Source organism: Chrysemys picta, chromosome 21 (genome assembly GCF_011386835.1).
Source record: "Chrysemys picta bellii isolate R12L10 chromosome 21, ASM1138683v2, whole genome shotgun sequence".
Lineage (NCBI taxonomy): Eukaryota > Metazoa > Chordata > Testudines > Emydidae > Chrysemys > Chrysemys picta.
This window is the reverse complement of record NC_088811.1, coordinates 9,829,101-9,844,362: the sequence shown is the minus strand read 5'-3', so window position 1 is coordinate 9,844,362 and position 15,262 is coordinate 9,829,101. Positions and strand designations below refer to the sequence as shown.

The window sequence follows — 15,262 nt, the reverse complement described above, 5'->3', positions numbered from 1 at the left end:
CAAAATGGTTCTTGAGACAGGGTTCTTGTGCTTGTGACAACACATTGACATGTGTTGCTTTGTGAATTTGTAGGAAGCAGCTAGAAAATGCAGTGCCCTCAGCTATAAAGAATTCACTCTGAGCTTTTTAGAGAATCCTGCAGGATGCCAGATTTTGCTTGCAAATATGCAGATTCTTTCCAGTGACATGTAATGTGTGCATTCTTGCACTAATGCAGTTTTCACTAGGTAATTATGCTTTTCAGCTGATGGGCATTGTGATCAAATGACTTGACATGGACTACTCACCACAAGTGGAGTGTGACTGGTCCTTGCAATACTCTTTAGTTCCCAAAAAATTGCGATAAATAAAATGTAATTCAATCATAAAATGTACCCTTTAAGGAATGATTGCACTGGATTCTTGTTGTGCCTTTGTCTAGAAGGATCGCAAAGCACTTTACACACTACCAAACTCTATACAAGAATCTCTTCACCCACCTGTGAAATTCAGCCATCTCTGGGGTGAAACACAGCATTTGAACACATTTGTTCAAATATTTAGTTTGAAAAGAAGTCCTTGTTGCAGAAACACATGCATGTTCTGTTTGAGTACACAACAATGCTATGCGTAAAAAAAAAAATCTCTTGTCCAGTTGAAACTTCAGGGGTGGAATATAGGTCTCTAGAATATTAATATCTGATGTGGAATTTGGCCAGAAACTTCAGGTGAACATCCCTACTCTTGAAAATTGCCCTGAGACTTAGTCTCAGTAATTGCCGGAAATTATCAGCCTTGTTTCACATGAAAGATGGCACCTCCAGAAACACAGCTAGAATTTTTCACCATAAATGGTTATTCAGTCAACTAGTGCAAAATAAAAGTCTCTTCTAATTTTTCCTTTTCCTTCTTTTCTTTGCTTACTCAGTGGACTTGAGCTCAGCCAGCGAAGATGATTTTGACAGCGAGGACAGTGAACAGGAACTGAAGGGTTACGCCTGCCGTCACTGCTTCACAACCAGTATGCACTTGATGTATCTCTTTGCCTTGTGCTAGTGTCTGTTCAACACAGTTTCATCCAAGCAAGAGCAGTTCTCATGCTTATATAGCTATTCTAAAAACATAACGATGGATCAGCCAAAATATGCCCCATTCTAGCAGAGAGTTAATCATGATTTACCATTGCAAATTAGTATTACAGTGATGGGAGAGGATCCTGGAAGTTAGACATTTATGCAGTAATGCATACATGTCTAAACAGCGTCCCTTATATAATCCATTTACTGTTTAGCAAATCAGTATTTGACTGTGACTGTCAAGATACATAACACATGTTCATGACGCATCAAGGCTTTTCTGCATCAGCTTCACTCCTGTAAGTACTCCTGAAAACCCTCTGATGCTTGTGCATATGCATAGAGTGCATGCTGAGTGCCCGGAGGTAAGTAAGGGAAGGGAGAGATGAAATGTTCATGACGCATTTAACTTTTAGAAACCAAGACCTTGAAGAAAGAATAGCTGCCAAACAGACTCCCCAAATGCTGCAGAAGAGTCTTTTTTTTCCTTTATTATTTTTCAAAGCAGCAGGTGTCTGTTTAATTAAAGAAATAGTCTGTAATTGAGGATGGTAAATGTTAACTGAAACATGAAGTCACCCTGGAACAGGCAATGATTTCCAGAGAAATCTTAGGCTTAGTCACCAGTAAAGGCCGGGAGTCTTCCAATTTGTATTAAATGCAAAGTGTAGATGTTCCATATCTAATAGATTGTATATTTCCAACCCCATCCCTTTTCCAACAAAAGCCTCCAAGGACTGGCACCACGGCGGTCGCGAAAACATCTTGCTGTGTACTGACTGCCGCATCCACTTCAAGAAGTACGGAGAGCTCCCGCCCATCGAGAAACCAGTGGACCCTCCGCCCTTTATGTTTAAGCCCGTCAAAGAGGAAGAGGATGGACTCAGCGGAAAGCATAGCATGAGGACGAGGCGGAGTCGAGGCTCGGTAGGCCCGTCCCTCCTCGTTACCTGTGCATTCAGGCTCCTCCCCGAAGGAAAGGTGCAGGTTGGAAAGTTCCGAACGTAGAGAGTCGTGTTTGCAAATAGGCTTCTAAAACTACACTTACAATCTCTTCCCTGCCAATCTGCTTTTGGGCGTGCCTGCCATATTTGTAGACGCAAATGTACAGTTGCATGTGTGCAGAATTTTGGAGGTCTTTTTGAAAAATTGGCCCGAGGTAGCTCTCCTTGGAGAGTTCTAGTCAAACTTGGTGTATATTTAATGTCCCAAACACACGTCCTTCTTTTTTTGTTGAATGGATGAAGTTAGCTTGCCATCATCAAAGACGGTAAATGGCCAGAATATGCAGCAGAATTCACGCTGGTACCTGTCTTCCTGCTTCTTGGGTTCCTTCAGCGGTAACCCTGGGACACGTTTTAAAGGAAGAATTTTAAAAGTTTAAATGCTGCTGCTTTTTGTGCTTACCAAATGTTTTCGCCCTGCCACTGAAGTTAAAAATCTCATCGTCTAAATATAAAATCGTCATAGCCTTTGACATAAAGGTATGGTACTCTGTCCCAAAGGGCTTTGCCCACAGTAATATGCTGAGAGCATTGCTGATGTGGAGTCGCTTGTGGAGAGCCAACTTACTGCTCAACAGGGTTGGAGGGGAAACTTCAGCTTGTTTGGGGCTGGCCATCCGTAAACCCTGATTGATTGGGACTGTCAGACAAGTAACAGCTTTCTTTTTTCACTAGCCTCCCCTCTCCACCTTTCTGGTCACGTTAATGTTGTCGTTGCTGCCGAATACCTTGTCAGGTTGCGCTGTCAGCTAAGGTTGGCTTCATTATTTTTATGGTAGCCAGTCATCCAAACAGCTGCTAAATTAGGAGGGAACAGATGAAACGGCATTAATTATTGCTACAACATCTACTGTGATTCTCATTGCCTAGCAGAAACACATTGAAGCTGTTAGTGGTTTTAGGAACTGCTCTGGGCTGCCTGAATGCCTTATCTCTTTAGGCCACTCTCATATCCGTCTTGGTTTATGCCGGCAGATTTTTAATTTTTTTTTTTAAGATGGAACGTTAGGGTGGGGAGGTTTCCCTCCCCCTTAGAAAGAGATGCCTAGCATGTGAACAGCAGCTGTAGGAACATCTTTCTAATGTTCTCATTTCAAGCAGACACTACTTAATAAAATAAGCAGCACTTCATGATTTTGGGTAGGCAAGTTAAGGATTTGCCTCCTTTCATTTTAAACCCAGATGAGCCTTCCAGGACAGATTGTAAAAACATTTAATGCTCTTGGTTTTTCATTTCTCAGGCACTGAGCTGGAGCATGCAACCTTGCAGTAACTTGGGGAAAAAGCAAAAGGTTTGGGAAAATACTGGTTTATTTATATGCTTTTTATTTGTATTAAATTGATAGATGTCTACACTACGTAGTGGTCGTAAAAAGCAGCCAGCCAGCCCCGATGGTAGAGCCTCGCCCACAAACGAAGACATCCGATCCAGTGGCCGCAACTCTCCCAGTGCTGCTAGCACCTCCAGTAATGACAGCAAAGCAGATTCTGTGAAGAAGTCCACCAAGGTAAAAGTTGCTTGAGATTTGTTGTCCTTGGTTCAGGATCTGGGCTGTTTTTAGTTCAGTGTTCAGTTTAGGAGCTTGGCGCACAGGCCAGAGACCGAGGTTTGACCTGGGGATTTTTGCTTTCCGGCATGTACGGAAGGCCTGGGATTTGGATCTGAGAGTAGATGTTGCTAGTTGTTGTTCCAGTGATCAGAGCTGTTCTATATATACAGGCGGACACATGATGGTGATGAGCAAATTTTTTTTTTTTAATAAACACTATATACTAAAGAAGTGAATAGCCAATGCCTTAGGCATCCTCTGGTACTGTTGTTCTGAAAGCACACCCATACCCACACACCTGACAATTTAGACTTCCAATAAGCACAAAGACCCTCACAAGAAGTTACTAAAGAAATCAAGACGTCCTGGGGCGAAGAGCACTGCATTGTGATGAACCAAATACTGGACACAGAAGGAATAAGTGGTCAGTTTTCATCATGGCAGAAGGTTAACAGCAGGGTGTCTTCAGGTTCCATGCTAGGACTGGTGGTGGTTACCATATTTATCTATAGTCTGGAAAAGTGGGTGAGAGGGAAAGGTGGCAGAATTTGCAGGCAGCACAAAATTAGTCAAGAGGAACTTCAAAGGGACTAACCACGCTAGGTGAATGAGCAACACAATGATAGCTGAAATTCATTGTTGATAAATGCAAAATAACGTATGTTGGAGGGAGAATCTGAAGTAGTCGTACACTTTAGAGTTCTTAATTAACTGTGTCAACTCAGAAAAGGGACTTGGGCATTAATTTAGACAACACATCCAAGATCTCTGTTCAGTGTATACCTGCAGTCAGCAAACGAACAGTGTTATGAGACATGAGGAGTGGGATGTAGAATCATACAATAAATATAATGCCATTATATATATCAGTGATACTTCCTCATCTGAAATATCACCCTATCTCAAAAGGATACTGTGGAATTAGAGGGAATTCAGAGAAGCCTGACAGGAATGATTAGTGACATAGAAAAAAAAACCTCTGCTGGAGAGAGACTGAAAGATTGTGATTTAGAAAGGAGACAAATGAGAGAGGGCATGATAAAAGTATATAACATAACTAATAGTCTAGAGAAGGTAGGATTGGGAGCGCCTGTTCTTGCCTCATAACACACAAACTAGGGGGACAGTGAGTGAAATTAAATTTAAAAAGTGGCAGGTTGAAAACTGATAAAAAATATTTTTCATACATGGTAAGCAGACTGTGGAACTCAGTTCCATATGATATCAAGACTGAGAACTTAGCCAGATTCTGAGCGATCGAACATTTATATGGATAACAAGAATATCGAATGTTACAGCTCATGTTAACAAACAGTGTTTGGAAGGGATATAAAACTTCACATTTCAGGGCTTTATCCAGTCTCATGGGGGCACAGATTACCCCACATCTTCCTGCTGCAGGGTTCTTGCACCTTCCTCTGAAGCTTTTGGTGCTTGCCACTGTCAGACATAGGGTATTGGATTAGACAGACCTTTGGTCTGATCCAGTCTGGCAAATTGTATGGCACTTCTTATGTCATTTGGACCTTAATATAGGTCAAAGGGGTAGGATCAGCACTTTCCCTTTTAAATATATTCCTGTTTAGAAATCTGAGTTTAAAATAATAATGTCTTGATAAGGGTTCTGTTGAGGTTGTCCACTTATTCCCACTAGCCCGTGTAAGAAATGCTGTGAGGGACTTACTTGCAAGCTGCCTCCCAGCTTGCTGTCCTCCGAGGCAGAACTGTAGCTTCATTCTGGGCCCCCAGTTAAATTTGGACATGAAAGCCTATGGGGAACAGCTCCTACCAGATGGCAAGTGCCTCAGAAGCTCCAGAACGCAGATCCCTCTCCTCCCCTTCGAATGGGGGAAGAGGTATATTGAATTACCATTAAATACTGACTGAATCAACCTCTGATCAGCTTTCCGCCTCCATAGGAACTTTCCTGTGTTGTTAGCATCAGTATGAAGCCTCCCATTGTGAGTAAGTGCTCCATTTAGCGTCACTTCCCTAATAAACTGTTCCTGTCTGTTCCTTTTGTGGTAGAAGATAAAAGAAGAGGCATCTTCTCCTCTCAAGAGTTCCAAGCGCCAGCGGGAAAAGACAGCATCTGACACAGAGGAACCGGAGAGAACCACTGCCAAAAAATCCAAAACTCAAGTGAGTCCCTGTGGCAGAGCCTGTTCCCCTCTGAACGGGATGTGCACTCCACTGGAGGCTAAAATTGGCCACCACCATCTCCCCCCAGTATAGAGAGAGTCTAAAATCCAAACCCAACAACAAACCAGAAACGCAACATTGATTTAAAGAGCTTCCAAAGTGCCAGAACAGCAAATTGTAATTTAATCTGTGGCTGGAAAGCAACCCACTTCTTAATGCATTCCTTCTGCAGGGAGAGGAAGGGAAGGACATGGGTAGGGACTGACGCCCAGGCGTGTCTTCTTTTTTCACATTAGTATCTCCAGGATCTTAGCACAGTTTGATTTTAGCTTTTTTGTTTTTGTTAACCTGTGTCCAAATTTTATTTCAGTATCAGTTTTTTCTCTTCCCTGTACCTCTCAACAACAAACTGGAAGGAAACCAAATGATACTAAATTAGCAAAGCGAGAGCCCTCTTCAGATAGGTCTGAAATTAACATGAGTCCTTGGCCACAGTAACCCTAACAGAGCATAATGTATCTGAAGTCATTCTCAGGCCTTGTGTTTTAAATAGAAATTTAATTGGGGGGATGCAGTTGAACGAAAAGTTCTAGGAAACCAGTTAAGTCTGCAAGTCCCTGAATGTTGTATATTTAATGCATGATATTCTTAGTCCATTTGGAATTGGCCAGGTTCACCCCATAGCATTGGATCTGGGATTTTCTAGCCCTCGCTCCTGTATGCTGGCATCCCCTGTACCACAGGGGTTATTTACAGTGAAGGCTATGGGGTGGCTGTGCAGTAATGTAGCATATAAACAAGGTTGTCTGGAGTTACACTGGCAGTACCAATGGGAGCAGGTAGCTCTCCTTAGCCATGTCAGTGATTATAAAGAGACCTTTCCCCCCATCTCAACAGGAGATCAGCAGGCCAAACTCTCCCTCGGAGGGCGAGGGCGAAGGCGAAAGCTCAGATAGTCGCAGCGTCAATGACGACGGGAGCAGTGATCCAAAGGACATTGACCAGGACAACCGAAGCACGTCACCCAGTATCCCCAGCCCCCAGGACAATGAGAGTGACTCAGATTCATCTGCTCAGCAGCAGATGCTACAGGCGCAACCTCAAGTGCTCCAGGCACAGAATGTCCCTGCCCAGGCTCCACCTTCTACCCCGCCCGTATCAACACAGTTACCAACACCCATACCAGCAGTATCAAGCATCCCTTCCGCTCCACTGCAGGTTTCACCATCAGTGTCTCAGCCTCCCAGCCAGCCCCCAGCACCGCCGCCACCTCACTCCCACATACAGCAGGCCCCTGCTTTGCACCCTCAGAGACTCCCTTCACCACACCCGCCGCTACAGCCTTTGACTGTGTCTCAGAGTCAACCCCAGGGTCCTTCCTCGTCGCAGCCACATTCACAGCCTCCGCTTCATGGCCAGGTCCAGCCTGTCCCTCATAACCTGCAGGCCCAGCCTCTCCTGCCTCATCCAGTACCTCCTCAGCCTTTCCCTCTCCCCTCACAGCCTTCTCAGTCTCAGGTTCCCCTTCAGACACAGGCTGCTTCTCACCCTCACGCTGCTCTGCAGGTTCAAGCAGTGCAGCCTGCCCTGCAAGCACAGGCTCCACTGCAGCAACCTCAGCCCCCTCGGGAGCAGCCCCTGCCTCCAGCACCCATGGCCATGCCTCACATCAAACCCCCTCCGACTACCCCGATCCCTCAGCTTCCCACTCCCCAGTCCCACAAGCACCCTCCCCACCTCTCCGGGCCGTCTCCATTCTCCATGAATTCCAACCTGCCGCCACCACCTGCTCTGAAACCTCTGAGCTCCCTTTCCACCCATCACCCTCCTTCTGCGCACCCTCCGCCCTTGCAGCTGATGCCTCAAAGTCAGCCACTGCAGTCTTCTCCAGCCCAGCCTCCAGTCCTGACTCAGAGTCAGAGTCTTCCACCAGCAGCGAGCCACCCCCCATCCAGCCTCCATCAGGTATCCTCCCAGGCACCCTTTTCTCAGCATCCATTTGTCCCTGGGGGCCCACCTTCCATCACTCCTCCATCCTGCCCCTCCACTTCCACACCACCTTCCGTGCCTGGCGTCCCATCTCAGACATCTGTCCCCACCTCTGCGGCTTCCAGTGGAAACGTTCCAGTCGTGACGTCCTGCGCAATACCGCCTATTCAGATCAAAGAGGAGGCTCCCGATGAGGCAGAGGAACCAGAAAGCCCACCTCCCCCACCCAGAAGCCCATCGCCTGAACCTACTGTGGTGGACACACCGAGTCATGCCAGTCAATCAGCCAGGTAACGGAGGGTGTTGGCAGATGCTTCATGCTGTGTTCTGCCATTCCACAGAGCTGCGTTAAGAGGTTCACCGCTTGCTTGCTGGCTGGGCCAGCAGGGATTGAGTATTACAGCCTTGATACCCACAGTCTTGGAATTGGGAATTTGCTGTACTGCAGCCTCTGTTTGCCAACCTCTTTGGCAATGGAACAGTTGTCTAAGAGCCTGTCCCCACTCACTGAAATTCTGCTAGCGCTGCTCATATTGGAATAGAGTTGTTACTAGCGTAGTCTCCCTAACCTGACATTCAAGTATTAAATCACATTGTAGGTAAGACCCTGTGCACCCCCCCCCCACACACACACACAAACCCCTCTAAAACTTGCAGCAGGGCCCTTGAATTGTATGGCAGGAACCCTGGAATTATACACAGTCTCCCCCAAGGCTTACTGCTCTCCTGATACAGTGCAGAATCCCTTCTTTATTTTTCTACGGGTATTTTTTTACACTGTCCCCTAATATTCAGTCTCCAACATGCAGCCTATTTTTATGTTGAAAAACATGGTTATTTCAGTTGCCTGGATGAAGCTTACGGGGCAGATTTCCAAAGATACAGAGGGAAGTTGGGCACCACGGGCGCTGGGTACATATCTCCCACTTGTGCCTTTGGAAATCTCCCCTCACTTGGTCGCCGTTTTTCAGGGAATGAAAAACCCTTATCCAGCCCAGCGTCAGCCATAGTATTCCGACTGATATTGCAGGTACCATCTGTGAGAGGTTCCTGCTAGAAGGCTAGTCTGTGGAGGAGGAACACACAGTAAAGTTAGTTCCTTTCTGGGCTTTCAGTGAAGTAGCTGGTAATGTAAATCCAAAGTGTTGTATAATTCCCCTTTGATGTGAGGTTGTCAAATCACAGTCGCGTTTTCTTTCCCAGGCCTAAATTCTCTGTTTTCTCTCTCAGGTTCTATAAGCACCTGGATCGTGGATACAACTCATGCGCAAGGACAGACCTGTACTTCATGCCTCTGGCAGGATCCAAACTGGCCAAGAAGAGAGAGGAGGCAATCGAGAAGGCCAAGCGGGAGGCAGAGCAGAAAGCAAGAGAAGAGAGGGAGAGGGAGAAAGAGAAGGAGAAAGAGAGGGAGCGAGAGCGGGAGCGTGAAAGAGAAGCAGAGAGAGCGGCGGTAGGTTTATCGGTCTGCCGTGCAGGATGGGTACGTTAGGATCTGTATTAAACGATGACTGTAAAATATTGGGGATGCATTTGCAAACCTCCATTAGAGTGGTTATTGCAGGCACAAGCATGGCGTGGAGGGGGCAGTCGGGTGCATGCGAAGCATGGGACATTGGAGGGTGGGTGCAAGCAAATGTTTTGGGTTGTGAGCATGCCATTGGCGCATATAGCTGGCTTGTACCTGTCCCTTTCTGCACTGGCCCCACCCAAGTGCTTCAGAGCTCCCCCCCATAGTGGAACAGGGGGTTGTAGGCAGCTTACTGTACTGCACATCTTCTCCTGGTGGGTCTGCAGCCCCTATTGTACTGAGAGAAGCCAAGGCAGTCGGGGGGGCCCAATATCTATAAAACACTTTCAAGATGAAAAGTGGTACCTAAGTCCTAAGGAACAGTAAATACCGATTAGCTGTTGGTGAATTCTGTTGGTTGCCTTTGTGCTGCAGGCACAGAACGCCTGAGCGTACATAGCATATCCCTTGCCTGTTGCCTGATGTACCGTTTAGGGGAGCTCCCTGAAAGGGGTAGGGTGAAGGCAGTGTACCTTTGAAGTTAATTCCCTTGAAGTTAGTACCTTTGACATGTGTTTGACTTAAGAATACCTAATTTTTCTCAGGAAACACCAACTGTGTATAATTCAAACTTTCACACTAATTTCTGAGTTTTGTTTTGTTTTTTGTTTGTTTTTTGTTTTTTAAATTTACTTGGAGTTAAAAAACAAAGCCCCGTGGTGTGGGCAGAGATAATCGAGGGCAGGGAGACCGGTCATAATGCAGCGATACTGCCTTGTTTTAATTGGGAAAAAAAAATACACTATAGTCTGGTTTTTTACCAGGCTTGTGCACCTTTCTAAGGGAGAGTTGTAGTAGTTAGCAGTGGAAGATGCCTACAGCCATCCAGTCCCTGCACCTGGAAGGGCAGAATGTAGTCTGTCGTCGTCGTCCGTCTCCCGTTTCCCCCACCCCCCCGCTAATAGGAGATATGTCTGACTTTGAAGCTGATACTAAACTTGATTTTAACCCAAGAGCTGTGTTTGGAGGCAGGTTTCCTTGGATAATTACACTGGGGTGAATCCCGCCTCTGCCCTCCCAAAACTGTTGTTGCCTCTGCACAGGCGGTAGGGGCAGGATGCTGAGACCCTGTGCAGGAGATGAGGGGTTCTTCCCTCCCTCCCCGCCCCCCCCGCATGCTGTGCACCCTTGCTCTCCAGGGGCTTGCTCAATCCTAGCACACATGGGGGAAGGCTTTTGGGAGAAAGCTGTGGGTCCGTGGCTACACGTTCCCAGCAGCTATTCCCCCAGCTTGGGGAGGTGCAAGTGCTGCAGCTGTTAGAGCTTTGAGGTGCCGAGCTCGGTGGCCTGCAGGGGAGGGGAGAATCAGGTTCTTCCCCACATCACAAGAGAACACCCTGCACTAGACATAGTCTGGGTGTCATGGGCGGGGGTGTAGGATTATCCCTGTACTGAGCTGCAGCGAAAGGGGGAATGTGCCTGTAATTTTTTCAGCTGAGTTTGTTTATTTGGAATAAAATCTCTCCCCTTCTCTCCCCCCATTCTCTGCAGCAGAAAGTGTCCAGCTCCTCCCATGAAGGTCGCCTTGGGGAGCCCCAGCTCACTGGACCAACTCACATGAGACCTTCATTTGAACCTCCACCCACAACCATCGCCGCCGTTCCACCTTACATAGGTCCAGACACGCCTGCGTTACGGACTCTCAGCGAGTACGCCCGTCCTCACGTGATGTCACCAACAAACCGCAACCACCCATTCTTTGTTCCCCTGAACCCCACCGATCCTCTCCTGGCCTACCACATGCCCGGCCTCTATAATGTGGACCCCACCATCCGGGAACGGGAGCTCCGGGAGCGCGAGATCCGGGAGCGCGAGATCAGGGAAAGGGAGTTGCGAGAGAGGATGAAACCAGGCTTTGAGGTGAAACCACCCGAACTCGATGCACTGCACCCGGCTACCAATCCCATGGAGCATTTTGCCAGGCACGGCGCACTGACTATACCCCCAACAGCTGGACCCCATCCATTTGCTTCCTTCCACCCGGGTTTGAACCCCCTTGAAAGGGAGAGGCTTGCGCTGGCAGGCCCCCAATTACGGCCTGAAATGAGCTACCCCGACAGACTGGCCGCAGAAAGAATACACGCCGAGCGGATGGCGTCACTCACCAATGACCCGCTGGCACGGCTCCAGATGTTCAACGTGACGCCTCACCATCACCAACATTCACATATACATTCGCATCTACACCTCCATCAGCAGGACCCGCTACATCAAGGTGAGCCAAGGGAGCGAGCCAGAGCTTTCCTCAGGGATGCTGACCTCTGCTGCTCTTGTAAGATCCTAGAATCGTAGAAATGTAGAGCTGGAAGGAACCTCGAGAGGTCATCCAGTCCAGCCCAACCCAGCCCCCTGCACTACTAAACCTAGACCATCCCTGACAGGTGTTCTTAAAAACCTCCAATGATGTGGATTCCCCAACCTGCCTTAGAAGCCCATTACAGAGCTTTAAAGTTAGTTTTCCTAATATCGAACCTAAATCTTCTTTTCTGCAGATGAAGCCCATTACTTCTTATCCTACCTTCAGTGGACATGGGGAAACAACTGGCCCCAATCCTCTTTATCATATTCCTTAACATACTGGAATACTGTCAGGTTGCCTCTCAGTCTTCCCCCGCTACAGAAAAGATGTGCACAAACTGGAGAGAGTCCAGCGGAGGGAAACGAAAATGATTCAGCGGTTGGGGCACATGACTTATGAGGAGAGGCTGAGGGAACTGGGCTTATTTACTCTGTAGAAAAGAAGGGTGAGGGGGGATTTGATAGCAGCCTTCAACTACCTGAAGGGGGGTTCCAAAGAGGATGGAGCTTGGCTGTTCTCATTGGTGGCAGATAACAGAACAAGGAGCAATGGTCTCAAGTTGCAGTGGGGGAGGTCTAGGTTGGATATTAGGCCTTGTCTACACGGGCAAGTTACTACGCAGTAAAGCAGCTTTCTGCAGTGTAACTCCTGAGGTGTACACGCTACCAACCCACTTAGTGTGCAGAAACTCCTCAGTTGCAGCATTGCAAAAAAAAACCATCTCCACAATGCTCCTGCACTACATTGCCAGTATAAACACATCAATTGCTTTCAAGGCTGTAATTGGCCTCTAAAAGTGTCCCATAATCCCTCAAGTGGCTGCTCTGTTCATTGTTTTGAACTGGCTGTCCTGAAGGCATGCGCCCCTCCCCTTTCAAAGCTCCGTTTCTGACAGCCATTGCGGGCTGTGCTGATCTGTTCCAGGACACACAGCAAACCATTATTGTGGAATGCTCGTGCTATTGAACACAGGGGAGGGGTGTGTGTGAGAGAGAGAGAGAGAGAGAGAGAGAGAGAGAGAGATTGCCGGGGAGGGAGGTGGGGGCTGATGTGGGGTTTTCCTCTCCCCTGCCTCAGGACTGGTTGCTTCCTGCAGCTGTCTGAACTTACAAGACAGCATGCTGACACACTCTCTGTCCCCCAAAACACAGTCTCTCTTCCCCTCTCCCCATACACACACACACACTCCTGTCACACACACTCTCCACCCCCCCTTTCAGTTGAAAAGCAGCTGGCAATGTAGTAGGATGTTCGTGGAACAATGGGATTGGGAAATCTGCAACATGTGACACTGTGCCTCCTCCATGAGGCATTGCAAGCCCTTCCCAAAGCACCCTGCAGCCAGTTGCACAGTGGGATAGCTACCACAATGCACTGCTCTCTTTGCCGTTGCAAGAGCTGCTAATGTGGATGCGCTCCACCATCCCAAGGAGCACAGTGTGCACACGCAACAGCAGTTTAATTCCAGCGCTTTAATAAAAGTGGTATAACTTGTTGCACAAAAACTTTGCAGTGTAGACAAAAAGTATTTCACTAGGAGGGTGGTGAAGCACTGGAATGGGTTACCTAAGGAGGTGGTGGAATCTCCATCCTTAGAGGTTTTTAAGGCCTGGCTTGACAAAGCCCTGGCTGGGATGATTTAGTTGGGGTTGGTCCTGCTTTGAGCAGGGGTTCTCAAACTGGGGGTCAGGACCCCTCAGGGGGTCATGAGGTTATTACATGGGGGGATCGTGAGCTGTCAACCTCCACCTCAAACCCCGCTTGCCTCCAGCATTTATAATGGTGTTAAATATATTAAAAAGTGTGTTTAATGTATTAGGGGGGGTCGCACTCATAGGCTTGGTGTGAAAAATGGGTCGCCAGTGAAAAAGTTTGAGACCTACTGGACTAGATGACCTCCTGAGGTCTCTTCCAACTCTAAGCTTCTATGATTCTTTTCTCAAGACTATACATGGCCAGTTTTTTAAACCTTGCCTCAGAGGTCAGGTTTTCTAAGTCTTTTATCATTGTTGTTGCTTTCCTCTGAACTGTCCAATTTGTCCACATCTTTACTAAATTGTGGCATCCAGAATTAGACACAGGTACTCCAGCTGAGGCCTCGCTAGTGCTGAGTAGAGTGGGACAATTACTTGTCCTGTCTTACATACAAATGCCTGTTCGTACACCTCAGAATGGTATTAGCCTTTTTGCAACTGGATCACATTGTTGACACTCATTCAATTTGTGATGCAGTATACCAGGGGTCAGCAACCTACGGCACGCGTGCCAAACACGACACGCAAGCTGATTTTGAGTGGCACGTTGCTGCCTGCCGCCGTCTCAGCCCCCTCGCCCACCACTCTCCCCTGCGGGTGCAGGAGGCAGAAGCTTGGTCCTGCGGTAGCCAAGCTTTCCCCCTCCGCCGCTTCGTCCCCCAGCGTGCTGCTTTCCTGCCCCTCCTCCTCCCCCTCCCGCTCCCTGCCGCCGATCAGCTGATGGCCCTTGCAAGGGGGAGGGGGAGGTGGATGAGTGGCAGCGTGCTCACTGCTCCATAGAGGAGGCAGAGAAGAGGTAGGGATGGGGCTTTGGGGAAGGGGGTGGAACAGGGCATATCCCTTCCAGCCCCCTGCCATGAGCTGCTCAGGGCAGGGGGCTGGGAGCACCCCCACGAGCCGAGCACTCCACCCTGAACCACCCCACACACCCAGCCTTCTGCCCTGCACCCCCACAGACCCCAGCCCTCTGCCCTGACCCCTGAACCCCCCACTTGCACCGCCACACACACACAACCTTCTGCTCTGACCCCCCCACATCCCCACTGCCCTCTTCCCTGACCCCTGAACCCCACACACACCCAGCCCTCTGCCCTGCACCTTCCCACGCCCCCAGCCCTCTGTCCTGACCCCTGGACCGCCCCCCTCCCAATCTGGGGTCCCGGCTGCTGGCCCCTTGCCAGCCAGCATTCCAGCTGCAGGCCCCGCTCAGCCTGCTGCCGGCCTAGGTGAACAGACCCCCAGGCTGGCAGTGAGCTGAGCAGATTGACAGCATAAGATCAGCATTTTAATTTAATTTTAAATGAAGCTTCTTAAACATTTTGAACACCTTGTTTACTTTACATACAACAATAGTTTAGTTATATAATATAGACTTACAGAGAGAGCCCTTCTAAAAACGTTAAAATGTATTACTGGCACGTGAAACCTTAAATTAAAGTGAATAAATGAAGACTCGGCACACCACTTCTGAAAGGTTGCCGACCCCTGCACTATACCCACCGGATTCTTTTCAGCAGTGCTACCTACCACCTATCCAGTTATTCCTTGTTTTGTAGTTATGCGTTTGATTTGTTTCCTTCCTATGCGTAGTACTCTGCATTTATCTTTATGGAATTTCATCTTGTTGATTTCAGACCAATTCTCCTATTTGTCAAGGTTGTTCTGTATTTTAATTCAGTCCTCCAACATGCTTGCAACCCCTCCCATTTTAGTGTCATCTGCATATTTTATACGCATACTCTTTACTCCTTTATCCAATTCATTAATGAAAATATTTAATAGTACCAGATCCAAGAGCCTTCTGCCCAACTCATGGGGTCGTATCCCATGACTCGGGAACTATGCACAGCATAATCTCCAGCTGTGTCTGCGTGACAACCGTATCCAGGTCTATACAA

General features: G+C 48.0%; 1 protein-coding gene across 14 annotated transcripts in view; it reads left to right on the top strand.

The window, feature by feature from the left end:
- Positions 1-15,262, top strand: part of RERE (arginine-glutamic acid dipeptide repeats) — a 314,825-nt gene that overhangs the window by 289,440 nt on the left and 10,123 nt on the right. For 6 of the 14 annotated variants that reach the window (XR_006175082.2, XM_024104340.3, XM_005292877.5 and 3 more), the window contains 7 exons: positions 909-1,001; positions 1,784-1,983; positions 3,407-3,568; positions 5,639-5,752; positions 6,650-8,031; positions 8,972-9,224; positions 10,803-11,526. Coding sequence is in view for 12 of the 14 variants with exons in the window: in XM_024104340.3 (XP_023960108.2) it covers positions 909-1,001; positions 1,784-1,983; positions 3,407-3,568; positions 5,639-5,752; positions 6,650-8,031; positions 8,972-9,224; positions 10,803-11,526 (2,928 nt within the window). In the remaining 2 variants the exon portion in view is untranslated. The remainder of the gene's footprint in view (positions 1-908; positions 1,002-1,783; positions 1,984-3,406; positions 3,569-5,638; positions 5,753-6,649; positions 8,032-8,971; positions 9,225-10,802; positions 11,527-15,262) is intronic. The other 8 variants (XR_010594217.1, XM_024104342.3, XM_065574912.1 and 5 more) reach the window with 4 other exon arrangements.